The sequence below is a fragment of the Emys orbicularis genome, chromosome 1 (genome assembly GCF_028017835.1).
Source record: "Emys orbicularis isolate rEmyOrb1 chromosome 1, rEmyOrb1.hap1, whole genome shotgun sequence".
Taxonomy (NCBI): domain Eukaryota; kingdom Metazoa; phylum Chordata; order Testudines; family Emydidae; genus Emys; species Emys orbicularis.
In genome coordinates this window covers 199,365,580-199,384,958 of record NC_088683.1, presented here as the reverse complement: position 1 = coordinate 199,384,958, position 19,379 = coordinate 199,365,580, and the positions used below count along the sequence as shown (strand labels likewise).

General features: G+C 43.3%; 1 protein-coding gene across 1 annotated transcript in view; it reads right to left on the bottom strand.

Annotated features, from left to right (window-relative positions):
• MAP3K7CL (MAP3K7 C-terminal like) overlaps positions 1-19,176 on the bottom strand; it is a 98,284-nt gene extending 79,108 nt beyond the window's left edge. Inside the window, exons 1-2 of the mRNA XM_065422585.1 lie at positions 19,086-19,176; positions 13,422-13,569 (exon numbers count right to left, since the gene is read on the bottom strand). Coding sequence (XP_065278657.1) covers positions 13,422-13,439 — 18 coding nt within the window. The 5' untranslated portion in view covers positions 13,440-13,569; positions 19,086-19,176. The remainder of the gene's footprint in view (positions 1-13,421; positions 13,570-19,085) is intronic.
• Positions 19,177-19,379: the final 203 nt, after the last annotated feature.

Below are 19,379 nucleotides of genomic sequence, written 5' to 3'. Positions count from 1 at the left end.
CCTCAAAATGACTGGTTATCATCATGACTTGGCTAAATTTCAATCAGACGGTTACATTCTGCCTTCCAAAATGTCCCTTGCATTTTAGTTGATTAAAATACTCTTCACTTCCTGTCCTAAATTATGCTGTTCTAAGTTATAGCTCTGCACTATTAAATGGCTGCCATTTTCCATCCCAGAGGTAAGTGTCATGAATGGGTGAAAATGACTGCTGCATATGTAATTTATGCATCAGACTGTCAGAACACTTCATGCCGACTGTCCCTACTTAAAATGTAGAGTGTCTGTATTTATTTTTAAGCAATAAATTTGCCATTTTTCCAAGCTGTCTCCTCAAAAAGTTCTCTGTATCCAAGGTATTTCAGTGGAATTAAAAAACATGTCCCTACTTTTCTCCCTAAATGGAGATTTTCAATACTCACAGGTGTGCTTTGGGAAATTTTGCATGAAAAATATTATATAATCGTCAATCATTATTTATTATTTACTAATACTCACTTTTCTACCGTGTTTCAATCAAGATCCCATGCTGACATTCCCTATCTGTGAATATACTTTCAGTTCCTGCTTTTGGATATATATGCAAACATCTCAAGCACCCCAAAGTAGCTATTACTTCCAGAAATTTTAGCCCTATTTTTGAGGGTTTTTCCCTTGATATCTTGGGTTAGATTACTCCCTTGTATAACTCCACCAAAGTCAACAGGAATTACATCAGGGATGAATTTGATCCATCATATTAAATACTTCACAACCTATTTACTTCATTCAAATTAGTAATGTCGTATAGTGAAATCTAATAGGCTGAAACAATTTTAAGATACTTGGCAGCATATCATGATGGTCTTGCCCTCTATGGTAAAATATATCAGCACCTTGACCCATACTGTGATGCCTCTATCCTTTGAGGAAGTGGGTCACTATATGTATGTATTGTTTTATATTGCTTGTTTGTCTACTTAGGCTCTGAACTCAAAGACCTTACAATCTATGTCCCCTCTTTGCTCCATACAGTGCCAAGCACACAGATGATGCTCAACAAATAATCCTAGGAAACAAAAGATGAAAATAAAAAAGCTTTCTTTTCAAAATCTCCCCTCAGTGAATTTCCTCTTAGATTCCTATGACTCTTTTTATTCTCCCAGAAAAAATCAGGTCCCTGTTTCAGTATTGACTTCAGTCTCCAGCAGAGTCACAGACCCACACTCATTCATCTTTAATCGTGCCCTGACTGAGCCAAACTTGACCACAACCTGATCTCCTAAACCAACCTGAACTCCACAATTCTCACATACACATAAAATACTAAGAAATGTGTGACGGAAGTATACATACAGGGAAAGATAGGGATAGAGTTGCAGCCTGAATTCTAACTCCACACCATTGTGTTATTAAAATACATGCATGATGCAAAATCCCCTCACTGCTCGGATTAAGCCACAATGCAGACTATTCAACTGCAAAGTTTCATGTTTAAAGAAGTGTTGTTGTTTTTTAAACAAAGGGGCAAATTCTGAGGTAATATGTAAAGTGGAGTAAATTACATGTTGGTAATTGGGTGTAAGTAGGTTTAAGGAAGTAAGATGTACACACCAAGGGTACGTCTATACTTACCTCCGGGTCCGGCGGTAAGCAATCGATCTTCTGGGATCTATTTATCGCGTCTTGTCTAGACGCGATAAATCGATCCCGGATCGATCCCGGAAGTGCTCGCCGTCGACGCCAGTACTCCTGCTCTGCGAGAGGAGTATGTGCAGTCGACGGGGGAGCCTGCCTGCCGCGTCTGGACCCGCGGTAAGTTCGAACTAAGGTACTTCGACTTCAGCTACGTTATTCACGTAGCTGAAGTTGCGTATCTTAGTTCAAAGTGGGGGGTTAGTGTGGACCAGCCCCAAGTATCCAAAAGCAGGAAAAATAGGCCACCGCCTGTTTTAAAGGACAACCTCCCATCAGCTGCTCTTTCTGCTACAAACACTATTCCAGCCTCTAAACCTGTAAATTCATTCTCATTACTATGGCTAGTTGAAATTTTTGACAAAAATGTCTTTTCAAATTATACATTTTTTTGTGCAAAATTTTTTCTATCATTTGAAATTTTCCAGTTTTCAGTTAAATATAACATAGTTGGATTCAAATTAAAATGAAAACTTCTTGGCTTTTGTTTTTTCTGACAGCTTCTCTTCTCCCCCTCCCTTTTTTCCAGTGGAAAAATCCAAGATTATTGATTTTGAAGAATGTTATTGGAAAAAGTCAGAAAATTTCAGGAATTTTTTTTTTTTTTAAAGAATTTTAAAAAAAATTTTTAATGGAAAAATATTTCCATTTTTGACCAGCCCCACCTAGTACAGAGAATAAAATTCAGGTATAAGGTGGTATAAATTACACTTGGTAAGTCTAGGATAGCCTAAAATTGTGTAATGTATATGGTGGGGAGTGGAAAAGAGGGAATTTGGTTGATAGTGTTCAAAAGCACCAGTATAAAATATAGAGTCCTATTTATTTATTTGCAACTGAAGAACTGCCAAGCTACATTTTTTCTGATGGATAAAAAATAATTGTTGTTACTCTTCCTTGTCTTAGATCTTCGTTTTTTGCAAAGATTGCAGCGCAGACAGAACTGTTAAGAAACTACAACACTGAAAATAGTCTATAATGGAAATGCAACAGATCCTTACTGCAGTCGTCATCTTGTGAATGGTGATCCTAAAATACATTAATTTGGGGAAGATGGGTCCTCTATGATCACTTCCATTTTCCCCCTCTTAATTCGTCCCTCATAAAGGCTTCGAATCACAGTGAACCAGGAAAGAGGGAGCCTGTGAACAGTGCTCCTGGATTAATATAAAAGTGCTGCTCAGGAACAACATTAAACACCTTTTCCTTCCCTTGAGGGCTCAGTTGTGTTGCTTCTAGAACACTCCCAGCCTCTGCGGTCATTGGAAGCAAGGGATAAGTCTACGCTCTGAACTTTGATCCCTCACATGGCAGCACATTGTGCTACCACCAAACTACTTGGGGCCTGGCTCTATGGTACACTGTAACCATCCTTGATGATCCTTCCCAGGGTAACAGATCAGAGAAAGAAATAAGGTCCTGTTGTCCTGCTCCAAACCTCATGCGTAGACATATCTCTCAACTCTGTACCTGAAGACAGTGCCTCTACTGAAATTTTATTTCTCAAATTGCGTGTTTTGGGCTTACAGTGTATTTACTGAGAAATCTGCTGACTCTGTAAATTGTAGAGCTGTATAATATGTTCACAGCATAAATTAGAGCTGTAGTAGTTTATGCCTGGCGTTCTATGATATAGTTTGTGTCCTTTAACATATTCTCTGTCATGTCTCTGGCAACATTTCCTAATGAGGTTCTTTCTCCCAAGCTCTTTTAACAAATGATGTGTTTGACTATGACCTCAATTCAAAGCTTCTGAAATCATTTCTTGATGTTTTTCTAATTACTATTTCTGGTTTAAAGTTTCTGAAAACTGTGCAGAATGTGTCTCTGGCTTGAAGAAATATAGCATAAAAAGTGAGCTTGTATATAATGATGTTTCCTTAAAGTGAAGTTCTATTTTGAAAAGTGACTACAATAATGGCAACAGATCTGATCCGTACGTGGATTCAGTCAAACCTGCTGATATAACTGAAATAAGATTTTACTGCTTTTTACTCCTTTTAGCACTGCAGAGCAAAAACAACTATGAAAATAGTGCACTGGAGTCTAATATTCTTGTGCGTTATCCACAGACTTCATTACTAAGTTTCATTTATAGAATCAATCATTTTCACTTGTGCAACCCCACTGAACGCAAACTGTTCTAGCATTAAGGGCACGCAGCAGCCCTGAATCTGAGCAGTAAAAACATGAGCTTTATGCTAGTTTAGCCCATACATTCACCCTGACCTTTGCTGTATGCAGTTCAGCTGAACCCAGGATCTGGTTAGTAGTATTCAGCTGACTTTCTGTAGTTCCTTCTTTTGGTTATTGAAATTGATTTTCCTATAATGGGAGCAGAGGGAAACTTTCCCGTAGTTGGGACCCTCCTTCCAGATGGTTCTGGGGTTGCCTCTCGCACTGAGGTTGCCTCTCCGGGGGAGGGAACTCCAGTTTCTAGGAAAAGGCAGGTGTTAGTAATGGGAGATTCGATTATTAGAAATGTAGATAGCTGGGTCTGTGATGACCGGGAGAACCGTATGGTGACTTGCCTGCCTGGTGCGAAGGTTGCGGATCTCTCGAGGCATCGAGATAGACTTATGCGTAGTGCTGGGGAGGAGCCGGTGGTCGTGGTACGTGTAGGTACCAATGACATAGGGAAGGGTAGGAGAGATGTCCTGGAAGCCAAATTTAGGCTGCTAGGGAAGAGACTGAAATCCAGGACCTCTATGGTGGCATTTTCAGAAATGCTCCCAGTTCCACGCGCAGGGCCAGGTAGGCAGGCAGAGCTTCAGAGTCTCAATGCGTGGATGAGACGATGGTGTAGAGAGGAGGGGTTCACGTTCATTAGGAACTGGGGAAACTTCTGGGATGGGAGGAGCCTATACAGGAGAGATGGGCTCCACCTAAACCAAAGTGGAACCAGACTGCTGGCACTAAACATTAAAAAGGTTGTAGAGCAGTTTTTAAACTAGGAGATGGGGGAAAGCCGACTGCTGCAGAGGAGTGTGTGGATCGGACACAGACTTCTCTTAGGGGAGAGTCTGATGATAGAGAATCTCCAGGTTATAGTCAGGAGCAGAGGACTGAAAAGTATAATGTAAGGGCCGGATCAGATGATAAACAGTCACATAAAAAAGAATCTGGCACATCAGAAAAAGGCAGGCTAATAAACAGGGACAAGTTTTTAAAGTGCTTGTACACAAATGCCAGAAGTCTAAATAATAAGATGGGTGAACTAGAGTGCCTTGTGATAAAGGAGGATATAGATATAATAGGCATCACAGAAACCGGGTGGACTGAGAGCAATCAATGGGACACAATCATTCCAGGGTACAAAATATATCGGAAGGACAGAACAGGCCGTGCAGGGGGAGGAGTGGCACTATATGTTAAAGAAAGTGTAGATTCAAATGAAGTAAAAATCTTAAGCGAATCCACAGGTTCCATAGAGTCTCTATGGATAGAAATTTCATGCTCTAGTAAAAATATAACATTAGGGATCTATTATCGACCACCTGACCAGGACAGTAATAGTGATGATGAAATGCTAAGGGAAATTAGAGAGGCTATCAAAATTAAGAACCCAATAATAGTGGGGGATTTCAATTATCCCCATATTGACTGGGAACATTTCACTTCAGGACGAAATGCAGAGATAAAATTTCTCGATACTTTAAATGACTGCTTCATGGAGCAGCTGGTACGGGAACCCACAAGGGGAGAGGCGACTCTAGATTTAATCCTGAGTGGAGCGCAGGAGCTGGTCCAAGAGGTAACTATAGCGGGACCGCTTGGAAATAGTGACCATAATACAATAGCATTCAATATCCCTGTGGTGGGAAGAACACCTCAACTGCCCAACACTGTGGCCTTTAATTTCAAAAGGGGGAACTATACAAAAATGAGGGGGTTAGTTAGACAAAAGTTAAAAGGTACAGTGACTAAAGTGAAATCCCTGCAAGTTGCGTGGGCCCTTTTTAAAGACACCATAATAGAGGCTCAACTTCAATGTATACCCCAAATTAAGAAAAACAGTAAAAGAACTAAAAAAGAGCCACCGTGGCTTAACAACCATGTAAAAGAAGCAGTGAGAGATAAAAAGACTTCCTTTAAAAAGTGGAAGTCAAATCCTAGTGAGGCAAATAGAAAGGAGCACAAACACTGCCAACTTAAGTGCAAGAGTGTAATAAGAAAAGCCAAAGAGGAGTTTGAAGAACGGCTAGCCAAAAACTCCAAAGGTAATAACAAAATGTTTTTTAAGTACATCAGAAGCAGGAAGCCTGCTAAACAACCAGTGGGGCCCCTTGACGATGAAAATACAAAAGGAGCGCTTAAAGATGATAAAGTCATTGCGGAGAAACTAAATGGATTCTTTGCTTCAGTCTTCACGGCTGAGGATGTTAGGGAGATTCCCAAACCTGAGCTGGCTTTTGTAGGTGACAAATCTGAGGAACTGTCACAGATTGAAGTATCACTAGAGGAGGTTTTGGAATTAATTGATAAACTCAACATTAACAAGTCACCGGGACCAGATGGCATTCACCCAAGAGTTCTGAAAGAACTCAAATGTGAAGTTGCGGAACTATTAACTAAGGTTTGTAACCTGTCCTTTAAATCGGCTTCGTTACCCAATGACTGGAAGTTAGCTAATGTAACGCCAATATTTAAAAAGGGCTCTAGGGGTGATCCCGGCAATTACAGACCGGTAAGTCTAACGTCGGTACCGGGCAAATTAGTTGAAACAATAGTAAAGAACAAAATTGTCAGACACATAGAAAAACATAAACTCTTGAGCAATAGTCAACATGGTTTCTGTAAAGGGAAATCGTGTCTTACTAGTCTATTAGAGTTCTTTGAAGGGGTCAACAAATATGTGGACAAGGGGGATCCGGTGGACATAGTGTACTTAGATTTCCAGAAAGCCTTTGACATGGTCCCTCACCAAAGGCTCTTACGTAAATTAAGCTGTCATGGGATAAAAGGGAAGGTCCTTTCATGGATTGAGAACTGGTTAAAGGACAGGGAACAAAGGGTAGGAATTAATGGTAAATTCTCAGAATGGAGAGGGGTAACTAGTGGTGTTCCCCAAGGGTCAGTCCTAGGACCAATCCTATTCAATTTATTCATAAATGATCTGGAGAAAGGGGTAAACAGTGAGGTGGCAAAGTTTGCAGATGATACTAAACTACTCAAGATAGTTAAGACCAAAGCAGATTGTGAAGAACTTCAAAAAGATCTCACAAAACTAAGTGATTGGGCAGCAAAATGGCAAATGAAATTTAATGTGGATAAATGTAAAGTAATGCACATTGGAAAAAATAACCCCAACTATACATACAACATGATGGGGACTAATTTAGCTACAACGAGTCAGGAAAAAGATCTTGGCGTCATCGTGGATAGTTCTCTAAAGATGTCCACGCAGTGTGCAGAGGCGGTCAAAAAAGCAAACAGGATGTTAGGAATCATTAAAAAGGGGATAGAGAATAAGACTGAGAATATATTATTGCCCTTATATAAATCCATGGTACGCCCACATCTCGAATACTGTGTACAGATGTGGTCTCCTCACCTCAAAAAAGATATTCTAGCACTAGAAAAGGTTCAGAAAAGAGCAACTAAAATGATTAAGGGTTTAGAGAGGGTCCCATATGAGGAAAGATTAAAGAGGCTAGGACTCTTCAGTTTGGAAAAGAGAAGACTAAGGGCGGACATGATAGAGGTATATAAAATCATGAGTGATGTTGAGAAAGTGGATAAGGAAAAGTTATTTACTTATTCCCATAATACAAGAACTAGGGGTCACCAAATGAAATTAATAGGCAGCAGGTTTAAACCAAATAAAAGGAAGTTCTTCTTCACGCAGCGCACAGTCAACTTGTGGAACTCCTTACCTGAGGAGGTTGTGAAGGCTAGGACTATAACAATGTTTAAAAGGGGACTGGATAAATTCATGGTGGCTAAGTCCATAAATGGCTATTAGCCAGGATGGGTAAGAATGGTGTCCCTAGCCTCTGTTCATCAGAGGATGGAGATGGATGGCAGGAGAGAGATCACTTGATCATTGCCTGTTAGGTTCACTCCCTCTGGGGCACCTGGCATTGGCCACTGTCGGTAGACAGATACTGGGCTAGATGGACCTTTGGTCTGACCCAGTACGGCCTTTCTTATGTTCTTATGTTCTTATAAGCCCTACATCAGTGGTTCTCAAATTTTTCCATATCATGACTAAGGTTACGATTTAGTCATGGAGGTCGCGGAAGCCACGGAATCCATGACTTCCAGCAACCTCCATGATTTCAGCCTGCGGCGGTCGGGAGCTGCAGGGTTCCCCGCCACCCGTGGGGACAGGGAGCTGAGGGGGAACCCCGGAGCTCCAAGTCGCCGCAGGTGGTGGGGGTACCCTTCAGCTCCCGGTCGCCACGGGAAGCAGGGGAACCCCCGAGCTCCTGGCCACCATGGGCCCCCAGAGCTGCGGGGGTACTCCGCAGCTCCCAGCTGTTGCAGGAGGCATGGGGCCCCCACAGCTCCCGGACACTGCACCTGACAGGGGGATCCCCAGAGCTGTGGGCAGCAGGGGTACCCCACAACCCCCATCTGCTGCAGGCCGCAGAGGACCCTGGAGCCCTGACACTCAACTTGCGGTAGGGGACCCCGGAGCTCCTAGCTGCCATGCAGCTACTGGCAGCGTGTGGACCCACAGATCCCCATTTTGTCACAGATATTTTTAGTAAAAGTCAGGGATAGGTCACAGCTTCTGTTAATTTTTCTTTATTGCCCAGGACCTGTCCCTGATTTTTACTAAAAATATCCATGACAAAATCTTAGCCTTAATCATGACTCCATGTTATATCACAAAAACGGCTTTTAATTCCCATCCCATGGTTTCGGAACCCCCTCATCCATCTAGCCTAGTGGTTCCCAAACTGGGGTTCGTGAACCCCTGGGGGTTCACGAAATGTTACAGGGGGGTGTGACGGGTTGGATCACAGAAACCCCCTTCGGAGCTGCCACCCGATGTGCAAAGACTACCCCTGCTTCTGTTTTCCCTGCCAGCTCAGGACTCCAGCACCCTGTCTTGCTGAATTAGACACTCCAGTCCACTTCAACACAGACCCAGGGTCTGAATCACTTGTCCCAAAGCTGCAAGTTTACCTGAAAACAGCTCATAGAAGTGTGCTTGTCTTTAGCACTCAGATGCCCAACTCCCAATGGGGTCTAAACCCAGATAAATCAGTTTTACCCTGCAGAAAGCTTATGCAGGGCAAACTCATAAATTGTTCGCCCTCTATAACACTGATAGAGAGATATGCACAGTTGTTTGCTCCCCCAGGTATTAATACATACTCTGAGTAAATTACTAAATAAAAAGTGATTTTATTAAATACAGACAGTAGGATTTAAGTGGTTCAAAGTAGTAACAGACAGAACAAAGTAAGTCACCAAGCAAAGTAAAATAAAATGCGCAAATCTATGTCTAATCAAACTAAATACAGATGATTTCCTCACCAGTTCCAGAGCACTCCCTTTTACAGGCTAATCTCCTTTTAGCCTGGGTCCAGCAATCACTCACACCCCCTGTAGTTACTGTCTTTTGTTTTAGTCTCCTTCAAGTATCCTGGGGGGGGGGGGGGGGTGGAGAAGTTCCTTCTTTAGCCAGCTGAAGACAAGATGGAGGGGTCTCCCCCAGGTTTAAATAGACTCTCTCTTGTGGGAGGAGACCCCCCTCCTCCCTCCTATGCAAAGTCCAGCTCCAAGATGGAGTTCTGGAGTCACCTGGACAAGTCACATGTCCCTGCATGACTCAGTCTTTACACAGGCTGAAGCCATTGTCCACATGGTATCTTGCATGTCTCCAGGAAGACTTCTTATGTGGATTGGAGCATTCCAAGATGCATTGTTCCCCAAGTGTTTCCTGATCAGGTACTTAACCTGGCGAATTCCTTCCTAAAGAAGCTGACCAAATGCCTCCCAAAGCTTACTTAGAAACCAAGCAAGCATACAGCCCATATTCTTAACCTCAAGTAGAAAATTATATATATATGTACAAATAGGATGAATAGATATAGTAGACCATAACCTTTACGGAGATATGTTACCTGGCACAGGCAGCACAAAACATATTCCAGTTATGTCATACATACATTTATAAGCACCCCCTCCCCATAAAGCCTTATGGGGTACGCTGTCACAGGGGGTTCTTGAGAAAAAATTCCCTAATGGCGGCCAGAGCTGTCCCTAGGGACCCCGGGCAGCAGAGGCCCAGCAGCCCGGAGCCCCTAGACTTCCAAGAGCTAAGCACATCAAAGCAAGCATATCTATCACACTGAGGAGATTTAAACTTCAAGACTCCTTATAAGAAATGGAAAGGGGAGGTGGATATTTTTTGCTGTTATTAAAATTAAATAGGCAGCTAGTGTTGTTTTTAAAAGTATTATGAAGAACAAATTTAAGCTTTGTTGTAACGTGTGTTGTTTGCCTGGACTGCTCAAGACCTGAATGCTTGTGTAGGAGGAACTCTTTGAGTTGGCTTCTTAAATACCTTCATGCTGTTTCACATCTGATACTCCTTGATGAAACATAGGATCCTTGTCTTATAACAGGCTTATTCAAAGTGTTACAAGCTACAAAAGTGAGATCTTGGAAGAGTGTTGCCATTTTCATAATGTAATAAAAATACTGTAATGATAAATAATTAATAATAAATAGTGTGTAATAAGCATGTCATAAAAACAAATTTTATATTTCCAAGATCACTGCTTTTATAATTTATACTCAGGTAAAGGAGAAAATCCCTGGAAATATTCATTTTTAGGAGGAGGTTCACGAGACTTGACATTTTAACGAAAGGGGTTCACAGGTTGTTAAAGTTTGGGAACCACTGATCTAGCCATATGGTCATGACCCCCTGGTTGAGAAACTATGCCCTCCATTGTGTACCTTGACCCCACCACCTGACAGCATGGGAGTTTCAACAGTTGCAAAGAATAATAAAGTTCTGTACGATATATAAAGAGCAACTTCCAGCTGAGACAGAGCCCGCACAGCTCCTACTGACTTGGTCAGAGAAGGTCTTTCATTTGGCTCACCTGACAGACTTCCTGGCCATGCACAGTGGGTCAAACACTGGTCCTGATTAAGTCAATTGACCTCAAAAGTACTAACATTTGGTTCTACAATTGCTCTTTGGGTCTTAGCACAAAACAAGTCTAAACACCAAATGTGCTAATTGGTCAAACCCATTCCACTGTCTGGTGACAAGCTAGCAGACACAACAGGTACAGACAGTAACAGAGCTTAGGCTATCAGAAGTAAATCATATGCAGTTTTGATATGATCAAACTGACAGTTTCCACACACTGGAAGCTTACTAATGGAAAATCTGTTGTGAATACTATTCGGGGCCTAATCCTGTTCCAAATATAGTCAACAGGATGACTCAGGATCAGGATCATTAAGTATGCAATCAGTATTCAGACATGTATTGTTTCTTACTGTGGTTTCAAAAAAAAGCAGAAGAGAGGAGACTCAGCGTGGCCAGATCTGAAATCTATTCTTCCATAAAAGATGAGAAGCAGCTGGTACTCAGAGTTGATAAGATAAATAATATTGATGACAAAGAGAAGCTGTGCCTAGTATCCCTTTATAAGCAAAAAGACAGAGACATCTTCCCCGGTTGGATGCTGTTTCAGGCACCTAACATTTATACACAGGGTCCAAATTAAAAATGGCTCATATCCAACATGGAGAACTGCTAACACTGCTGAGTTGGTGCTGACTACTTGTTTTCTGAAACAAGGTTGTCACCTTCAGTTCCTGTCTATTGCAAGTGAAATGGTACCTTGAAAATTCTACATACAGTACATTTTTCTTTATTAATCCTGTTAAATTTTATTTAACCCTTTCATTCTGCTGAATGTAAAACTGTTACTAAGAAAAGACTTAGTCAATTATTTCACATCTGAATGTAATAAATATAATGCAGTACTTATATAGCTCTCTGCATTTTCACAGCACAGTACAAACATTAAGGAATAAATACTGATTCTATGGGCATTATAAAAATAATTTTTTACTGTTAAGTATACATAAATACATATTAGATCACTGATTTCCTAATCTATTACTGTCTTATTGGCTTTAAACAGTAATGTGACATTTTACTTTTTTAAAATAGTTTTTCTTATAAAATGGTTTCTGCCTAGTCCTTTTATATATGCACATGTATTGTTTTTGCCTTGCTTAAGTGTAACTTCAGCAGCTATCCATAGCAGTTGTCATTCTATATAAATATATACGGTAGTACATTATTTTTCTCTGCCTACCATTTTATGTTTAAATGAATATGTACACACGAGTGATTAAAACGAAGCCACTAAGAATACAATATGTAACAACACTACAGCTTTAGATACCGAGCTTTTTTGAGAGAGAATAGTAAGTAATGTGCTCTATGAACCAGGCTGAGGGAGGGAGCATAGTCTCCTGGTCAGAACACAGCACTAGGACTAAGCCTTGGGTTCTAGTCCTGGCTTTGCCACAGGCTCATTCTGTGACTTTCAGTGAGACACTTTAGATATGTGTGCCTCAATTTACACATTGTAAAATGGAGTAAGAATTCTTCCCACTGTACTGAAGTGTTGTGAGACTCCATTCATTAATATTTTTTAAATGTTTTGAGAATCTTATATGAAAGACACTATATAAATGCAGAGGTCAAGATCCTCAGTTCCAGCCAAGGAGTGCACAACAGTTCAGAAATGGGAGGTGAAAAGGTGGCCTTTACATTCCTCTGATCCACTGCCAACTCTATGTTGGGCCAGTCTGCTTACTGCTGGCAGCCCTAAGGGGCTGATATGGCAACCAGGGATAAGTGAAATACAAGGAAATTCCCCTGGCCACACCAATGTTCCTCAGCCACAATGGCACCAGGGAGGTGAAGACTTTACAGACTTTGGGCCTAATCCAAAGACTACTGAAGTCAACAGATTCCCATTCAGTGGGCTTTGGATCAGGACCTCTGTGGAATCTTCATACCACAGGTTCAGATCACACATAATTAAGAACTCCAAAGTTAACCCTCCCAACTATCACACAACAGGAAAGAGGACAATACAAGAAGAACACAAGTAGGAAGATGCTTGGCCAAACTCTTTCAAGTTAAGGAGTGGCAATATATATATATAAAAAATAAACACTAGGAAACTCTTCTATCCTCACTCTGAACCGATAAGACTTATGTCTTCCTTGGAAGTTCCAAATTGCATCTGGCTGCATGGGCATCCTGGCCAACATGCTGGGGAACTATCTAGATTTACAAGATTACATACCTGCATGTCCCACGTGCCCACCAACAGAATCGGTGGTCTTCTCTTAGGATCTGCACCCCCACTAAAGTTCTTCCCTTCAGCATCATCACCGCCAAGAGAAACTCATGTCAGGAGTAGTAGCTTCTTTCCGGAAATTGAGAATTGCAATTATTTTTATTATTTTTATCTCCATAACTGGGATCTAGTACAGTTAGCTCCAAGAGTCTCAGTCATTCATTTCCCAGACTGTTGTCCTGTTCTAGCACTTCAGTTCTGTGATAAATACAGCCTGAAGTTCATTAAAATCTTTTCACAGTTTCGACCCTCTGGTTATCAAGACATCCCACGGATCCTGAAAAAACCTTCCTATCTCCAAAAAGGAGTGGTATGTCAAAACAGCAGACTGGAAGCTTTAATTTCTACACGAGTGTTCTCTCCATCAGAGAATGCACTTACCATGGCTGCTCGTACCATGTCTCATGTTGGTTCTCTGGGTCTTATCTGGTTCTGGAACTCTTTCTCAGGCAAAATGCAGCCCACCAGTTTGCAAGACCTGGAGGAGATGATGTCATTCTTTTCCAGGTGAGTCTTCCTACTCATGGCGCTAGAAAATTACAAAAACTGTAGTAAACATTTTATTTTCTATGAAGAAGTGGTCTTCCTAGGACAGTATTTTGAAAAGGCTAAAGAGAGGATCACAGAGTGATCTTGTGGCTTGATCTACAAGACAAAAGTGCCGCACATGGAGTCACTGCCTCTCTGTGCCTCTGTTTCCCCTTCCATACTTTGTCTGTCTTGTCTAGTCAGTGTAACTTTTTTAGGTCAGGGACTGTCTTACTATGTGTATATGTGGAATTTCGCACAATGTGACCTGAACTTGGCTGGGACCTCCAGAAACTACTTTAACGTACATACGACTAATAATAATTGAGATTATAGTTCTCATTCCATACTCAGTCCTGTACTCTTTGTGGTCTAACACCTCTGTGTTTTACATGGGGGAGGATGAACTCTGCATATCTTTACAAAAATGAGGTATAGCCCTCAGGCTCCTGGCAAGTTGCCACTGGAGCCCTTCATTGGCCAAAGTTGGAGGTCCCTTGGCTAAATAGAGTTTCAATTTTATATTTATAATTTCATCAGATTTTTTTTTTAACTTTCCATTTTCCAGCTGAAGACTCCTTGTACTGTACAGGCAACTGGAAATGAAGCTACTTGTTTACATACTATTCTTTGCATCTTTGTTAAAATTTTACCATCCTGAAATTTGATGAAACATGTGTCTGCAGATGAACTGGGGATTTCCATTTGTGCAGTAATAGATTTTGGCTGGTGAAGGAGCAGTCAACTGCCAAGAGCCAACTCTCTGACCTTTGGATGGTCCTCTAGTATGGCCAATGTCCCTGCAGAATATAAACTGAGTAGCTGAGTAGCTAAATAAAGATCAAGGCCAAGTCAAAGTCATGATTAGACATCCAGCCCTGAACAAATATTTAATACCCATTCTTGACTGAATAGGAACAAAGGTCTTTTTACTAATATTTTATATGATTTTAAAGTGTTCTAGCTTCAAAGCCATTTTAAAACCTTTTTTTTTAAATTTGTGCTTAGAACAAATTTTTTGGAAGCATTTGACTAATACTCTAAAACACCACTCACATTATTTACTTATCTAAAGCATTGTGAATGAATACAAACACTTGGTAATTTTACCTCTCCAAATAAAACCTGCATTTAATAAGACATCTGAATTAGGACAAATCAGATTGTTCAAGGGATAAGGTAGAGGATACACAGCCTTTGTCCTAGGTTGCTGATTCAAGTCAGTGATGATCTAAAGTTACCATCCGATGGTTACTGGCGGCCTACATGACTTGAGTTTGATTCTTAGTCCAGTTTCAACATTCCACAAATTACATTCAGGACACCTCTACCCCAATATAATGCGACCCGATATAAACCGAATTCTGATAGAACACGGTAAAGCAGTGCTCCGGGGGGGGGGGGGGGGGGGGGGGGGCTGCGCACTCCGGTGGATCAAAGCAAGTTCAATATAACACGATTTCACCTATAACACGGTAAGATTTTTTGGCTCCCGAGGACAGCGTTATATCGAGGTAGAGGTGTATTTGTAATCATTTGACTAATTAATTAACTAATGACATTTTAATTACTGTAGATTTAATGAGGGAATGTCACATTCTGACTGGCCCAATGCTTGCAAGGTTACCACTCCATAATGCCATACAAAAATCCTTAGTTCAGTCCCTCAGCAAAGACTTTTGCTTGTTACAGGCACTGGGAGTGCTTCAGAGACACTGTTACCTGAAAAAGCTGAGAGCTGCATTCATGGGCTCTGAAATGGTAACATCCAGCCCTCGTTGGCCAAAGGTTATCATGATGGGTGACTTGAGGGAGGAGTGAGTAGAAGTCCTCCATTGAGAGAGAGGGGTTTTTGTACTTTTAATGGAAAGTTAAAGGTTTCTTTTCTTAAATAGGCCTGATTCTGCTCTCATTCATATGAGTGAAAATCAGGAATGAATCTACTGAAGTGAAAGGAATTACAACAGACCAAAACCAGTATAACTGAGATCAGGCTCAGGGTCTTTATTTTGTAATACAAAAACACATTGGCTGCATTATGCCTGAATTCAGGTGCTACCAATAAACCTAAGTATCCAGCGCAGCTATGAAATGGGAACTCAGGAAGAGAAGGGCTGCAGATACCATCACTGAAGCTCATATAATTAAGGCTACGATTTAGTCACGGGTAATTTTAGTAAAAGTCATGAACAGGTCATGGGCAATAAACAAAAATTCACTGCCATGACCTGTGGTGGCGTCCGGAAGGAGAGGGGGAGAGTGCTGCTGGAGGGAGAAATGGGGAGGGAGGCGCTGCTGGGGAGGGGGCCCGGGGCCAGCAACACCAGCTGCCAGGGGCCAGTGGACTGCAGTGGCTCCGGCCGGCTGCCAGGGGACCACTACCTGGGGCTGCGGACCATGGCTGCTCCAGGGACCGCTGCCTGGGGCCCCAGACTGCAGCTGCGCCGTCGAGGGACCACTGCCCAGAGCCGTGGCTGCTATGGTAGGCTGGGGCTGCAGCTGCTCTGGCCAGGGACCACTGCCCGTGGCTGCTCCGGCCGGACAGGGACCATTGCCCAGGGCCACGGACTGCAGCTGCTCCAGCCAGCCGCCTGGGGACCACTGCCTAGAGCCGCAGCTGCTCTGGCCAACCGCCCAGGGACCACTGCCTAGGGCACATCTGCTCTGACCACCCAGGACCACTACTGGGGGCCGCCAGAGCAGTGGCTGGTGTGGCTGTCCCCAAGGCCGTTCCAGCAGCAGCTGGTGTGGCTGGCCTGGAGCCAGCTGCTTGGGCTGCCCTAGGGTCAGTCACACTGGCCCCCTTCAGAAGTCACGGAGGTCGCAGAAAGTCACAGAATCGGTGACCTCCATGATAGACATGCAGCCCTACATATAATTAATTAACTACTACTAAATTATCTGATATCCAGTAAAGCAAACTACAAATATGCTACAAAGAGCTTTATATAATGGAAACTCACATGCCTCTTTAGAATAAGCTATACTGGCATAAGCACTTTTATACCGGTATAACTGCAACCATGCTGGAGAGGGAGAGTTGGTCACCTTAACTAAAAAAGCTGCAAAACTTTTCAGTGTATACTAGTGACTTGCTGTAGCTCACACAGGAAGTCTGTAATGGGGCAGGTAACTGAGCCCACTTCTTCCAAGTACCAAGCTACCAAACACACATCTCCCACATGGGAGAGGGGGATAGGGAGCCCTTCTCTGGAAACACTGAGCCAAGTAACTAACACTAGCTCATCCTTCTCCTCTAACATGAAGCTAGTCCATGCATTGTGTTATTAGAATTGGTACTGTATACAGAATACATAGTTGTTCATGAGGCTTCATACTCCTGGACACCTTGTCTATAAATATAACAAAGCTTGCTCGCTGACAAATTTTCCTAACTCTGATTTGTAGACTTATGGAGGAAAGGCCTACATTTAAAAAAAACATTAATTAAAAAGGTGGTTTGTTGTCAGTTTCACTTTCTACAGTAGTTCTTACTTCTCTTTTCTACTGTGTTACATGGTGTTATAAAAACACACAAGTCTGTTAAATTATGCAAGACATAAAATTAAGTTAAGTGCACCCTCTTGAGGTTATTTAAGTGACAACCCTTACTTAGAGCTTGTCTACATTAAGAAAATTTGTACTGCTGGAGCTAAATAAACGTAAGATTAGAATAAACAGATTTAGTTACACACCAGTAGTAGGGCGTAAAGCAGTTTAGTTTAATTCAGTTATTAAAATAACAAGGATAGTATGTCTTTTACAAAAGCTGTGCAGAAAGAATTTGGTTACAGAATGAAGCTTAGCTCATTTATATAACCACTAACAAATTAATTTAGAGAAGCAAAGGACTAAGAAGTTAAGGCTTACAATCTGTAAAGGCTTCCTAACCCCTGAATCTAGACTGATTATTGTTATTATTTGAATGCATCTTCCTTTTTCTCTGCACAGCTTTTGTGTATTATGAAGAACATTTATCAAGGAAGGCCTCTACACAGTTAGCGATCACATGGTCACCAAAAGCTTCAGTGGTGAGATGACAGATACAGGCATAGCTATAATGGCATAGCCCCATAGCTAGATGCAGCTTACAGCGTCAGAAGGGGCTTTTCTGTTGCTGTAGGAACCTGAGTGACAGTGGCTAGGTCAATGGAAGCATTCTTCCACTGACCTAGCTGAATCAACACTGGATCAACATAACTAAATCGCTGAGGGGTGTGTCTTTTTCACACCACTGAGCACCATAACACCATGTCCACCTACATCTGAAGTGTAGACCACTGAACACCCTGCCAGATCATCAAGTCCAAATGGCCTTCTAGTAAGCCATGCAATTTCAAGATTGATCTGGGTGGTACTGGATCTGCAAGCAAGCTATGTCCCTTTTGCTTTGATGCTGATGATTAAGGCTGAGGTTTGTCATGGAGATCACAGATTCCATGAGTTTCCGTGACTTCTGCAGCAGCTGGTGTGCCTGGCTCAGGGGCAGCTCAGGCAGCCCCTGCGCCAGGCGCACCGGTTGCTGCTGTGGCAGTCCCAGGTTACCATGCCCGTCCCCCACAGCAAAGTTTGGGTGTGGGAAGGGGCAGGGGGTTGGGGCACAGGAGGGGGTGAGGCGGGCTCTGGGCAGCGCTTACCTGGGGGCTCCCTAGAAGCAGTGACATCCCCCTCGTAAGCTGCTAGGCGGAAGTATGGCTAGGTAGGTCTGTGCGCTGCCTCCGCCCAGAATGCTGGCTTTGCAGCTTCCATTGGCTGGGCCCCAACCCCCTGCCACCTCCCACACCCAAACTCTGCTTCTGCTGGGGGGGGGAAAGTGTGAAGCCAGGTAGGAAGCCTGCTGGCCCCACCACCCCCCACACACCAGTGGGAGTCCCGGGCATCCCCCACCCAATTTTATTCACTGGTATTTTTAGTAAAAGTCATGGACAGGTCATGGGCCGTGAATTTTTGTTTACTGCCCGTGACTTTTACTAATACCCGGGACTAAAACTTAGTCTTACTGATGATGCATCACCATAGTCGACACCCACTGTGCATGCTCTGGGGTTTCAGCCTGGGGGAAAGGGTGTCACAAACAGCTGGGCTGCAAACACCCTGCTCTTCCTCCCACATCATCTCCCACATGGGAGAAGGGGACAGGGAGCCCTTCTCTGGAAACACTGAGCCAAGTAACTAAAGCCCTGGGCACAGTAGGCATCCCTACACTGTGTTGTAAACCTGGGCCTGTGGGACCTGGACTTGGGAGTTTCCAAACCCACACTTGAGCATCCACATTACATTGCAAACCTGGGTTTACAATTTCTGGCCCAGCTCCCACAGCCGTGCTATGGCAGCAGAAGTGCCCGATACAGAGCTTCTGGCTGGGAACTCCGACTTGACCCCTGTCCACACTGCAAAATGACAGGGCTTGGGGCCTGAGTCACCTCGGGTCTGCTGAGCTACCCCCGCCCCGCGCTGGGCCCTGAGTGCCTGCTGCCCCCACTCAGCCTGACGTGTGTGCGGCCACACGGGGCTCACCAGGGCGTGTAGAGGGACCCGGTTTTATACGCAGCACAGGCTGGCTGCGCAGGCACAGGGACGAAGCCCGGCTCGCGGCGGCAGAACGAGGCGCGGCAGCGCAGTCCGGCCGCTGGGAGAAGGCGCAAGGCGGCTGCTGTGGGCGCGCGCAACTCGTCCCCTCCGCTGTCACAGGGACTCCGCCTCCTCCTCCGGCGCGTCCACGAACCACCCTCCGATCGATGTTCTCTAGGAATCATTCGCTTCTCCCTGGGAAGAAAGAGGGAGCCCGCCGCAGCCTGGCGCGGCTGTTTC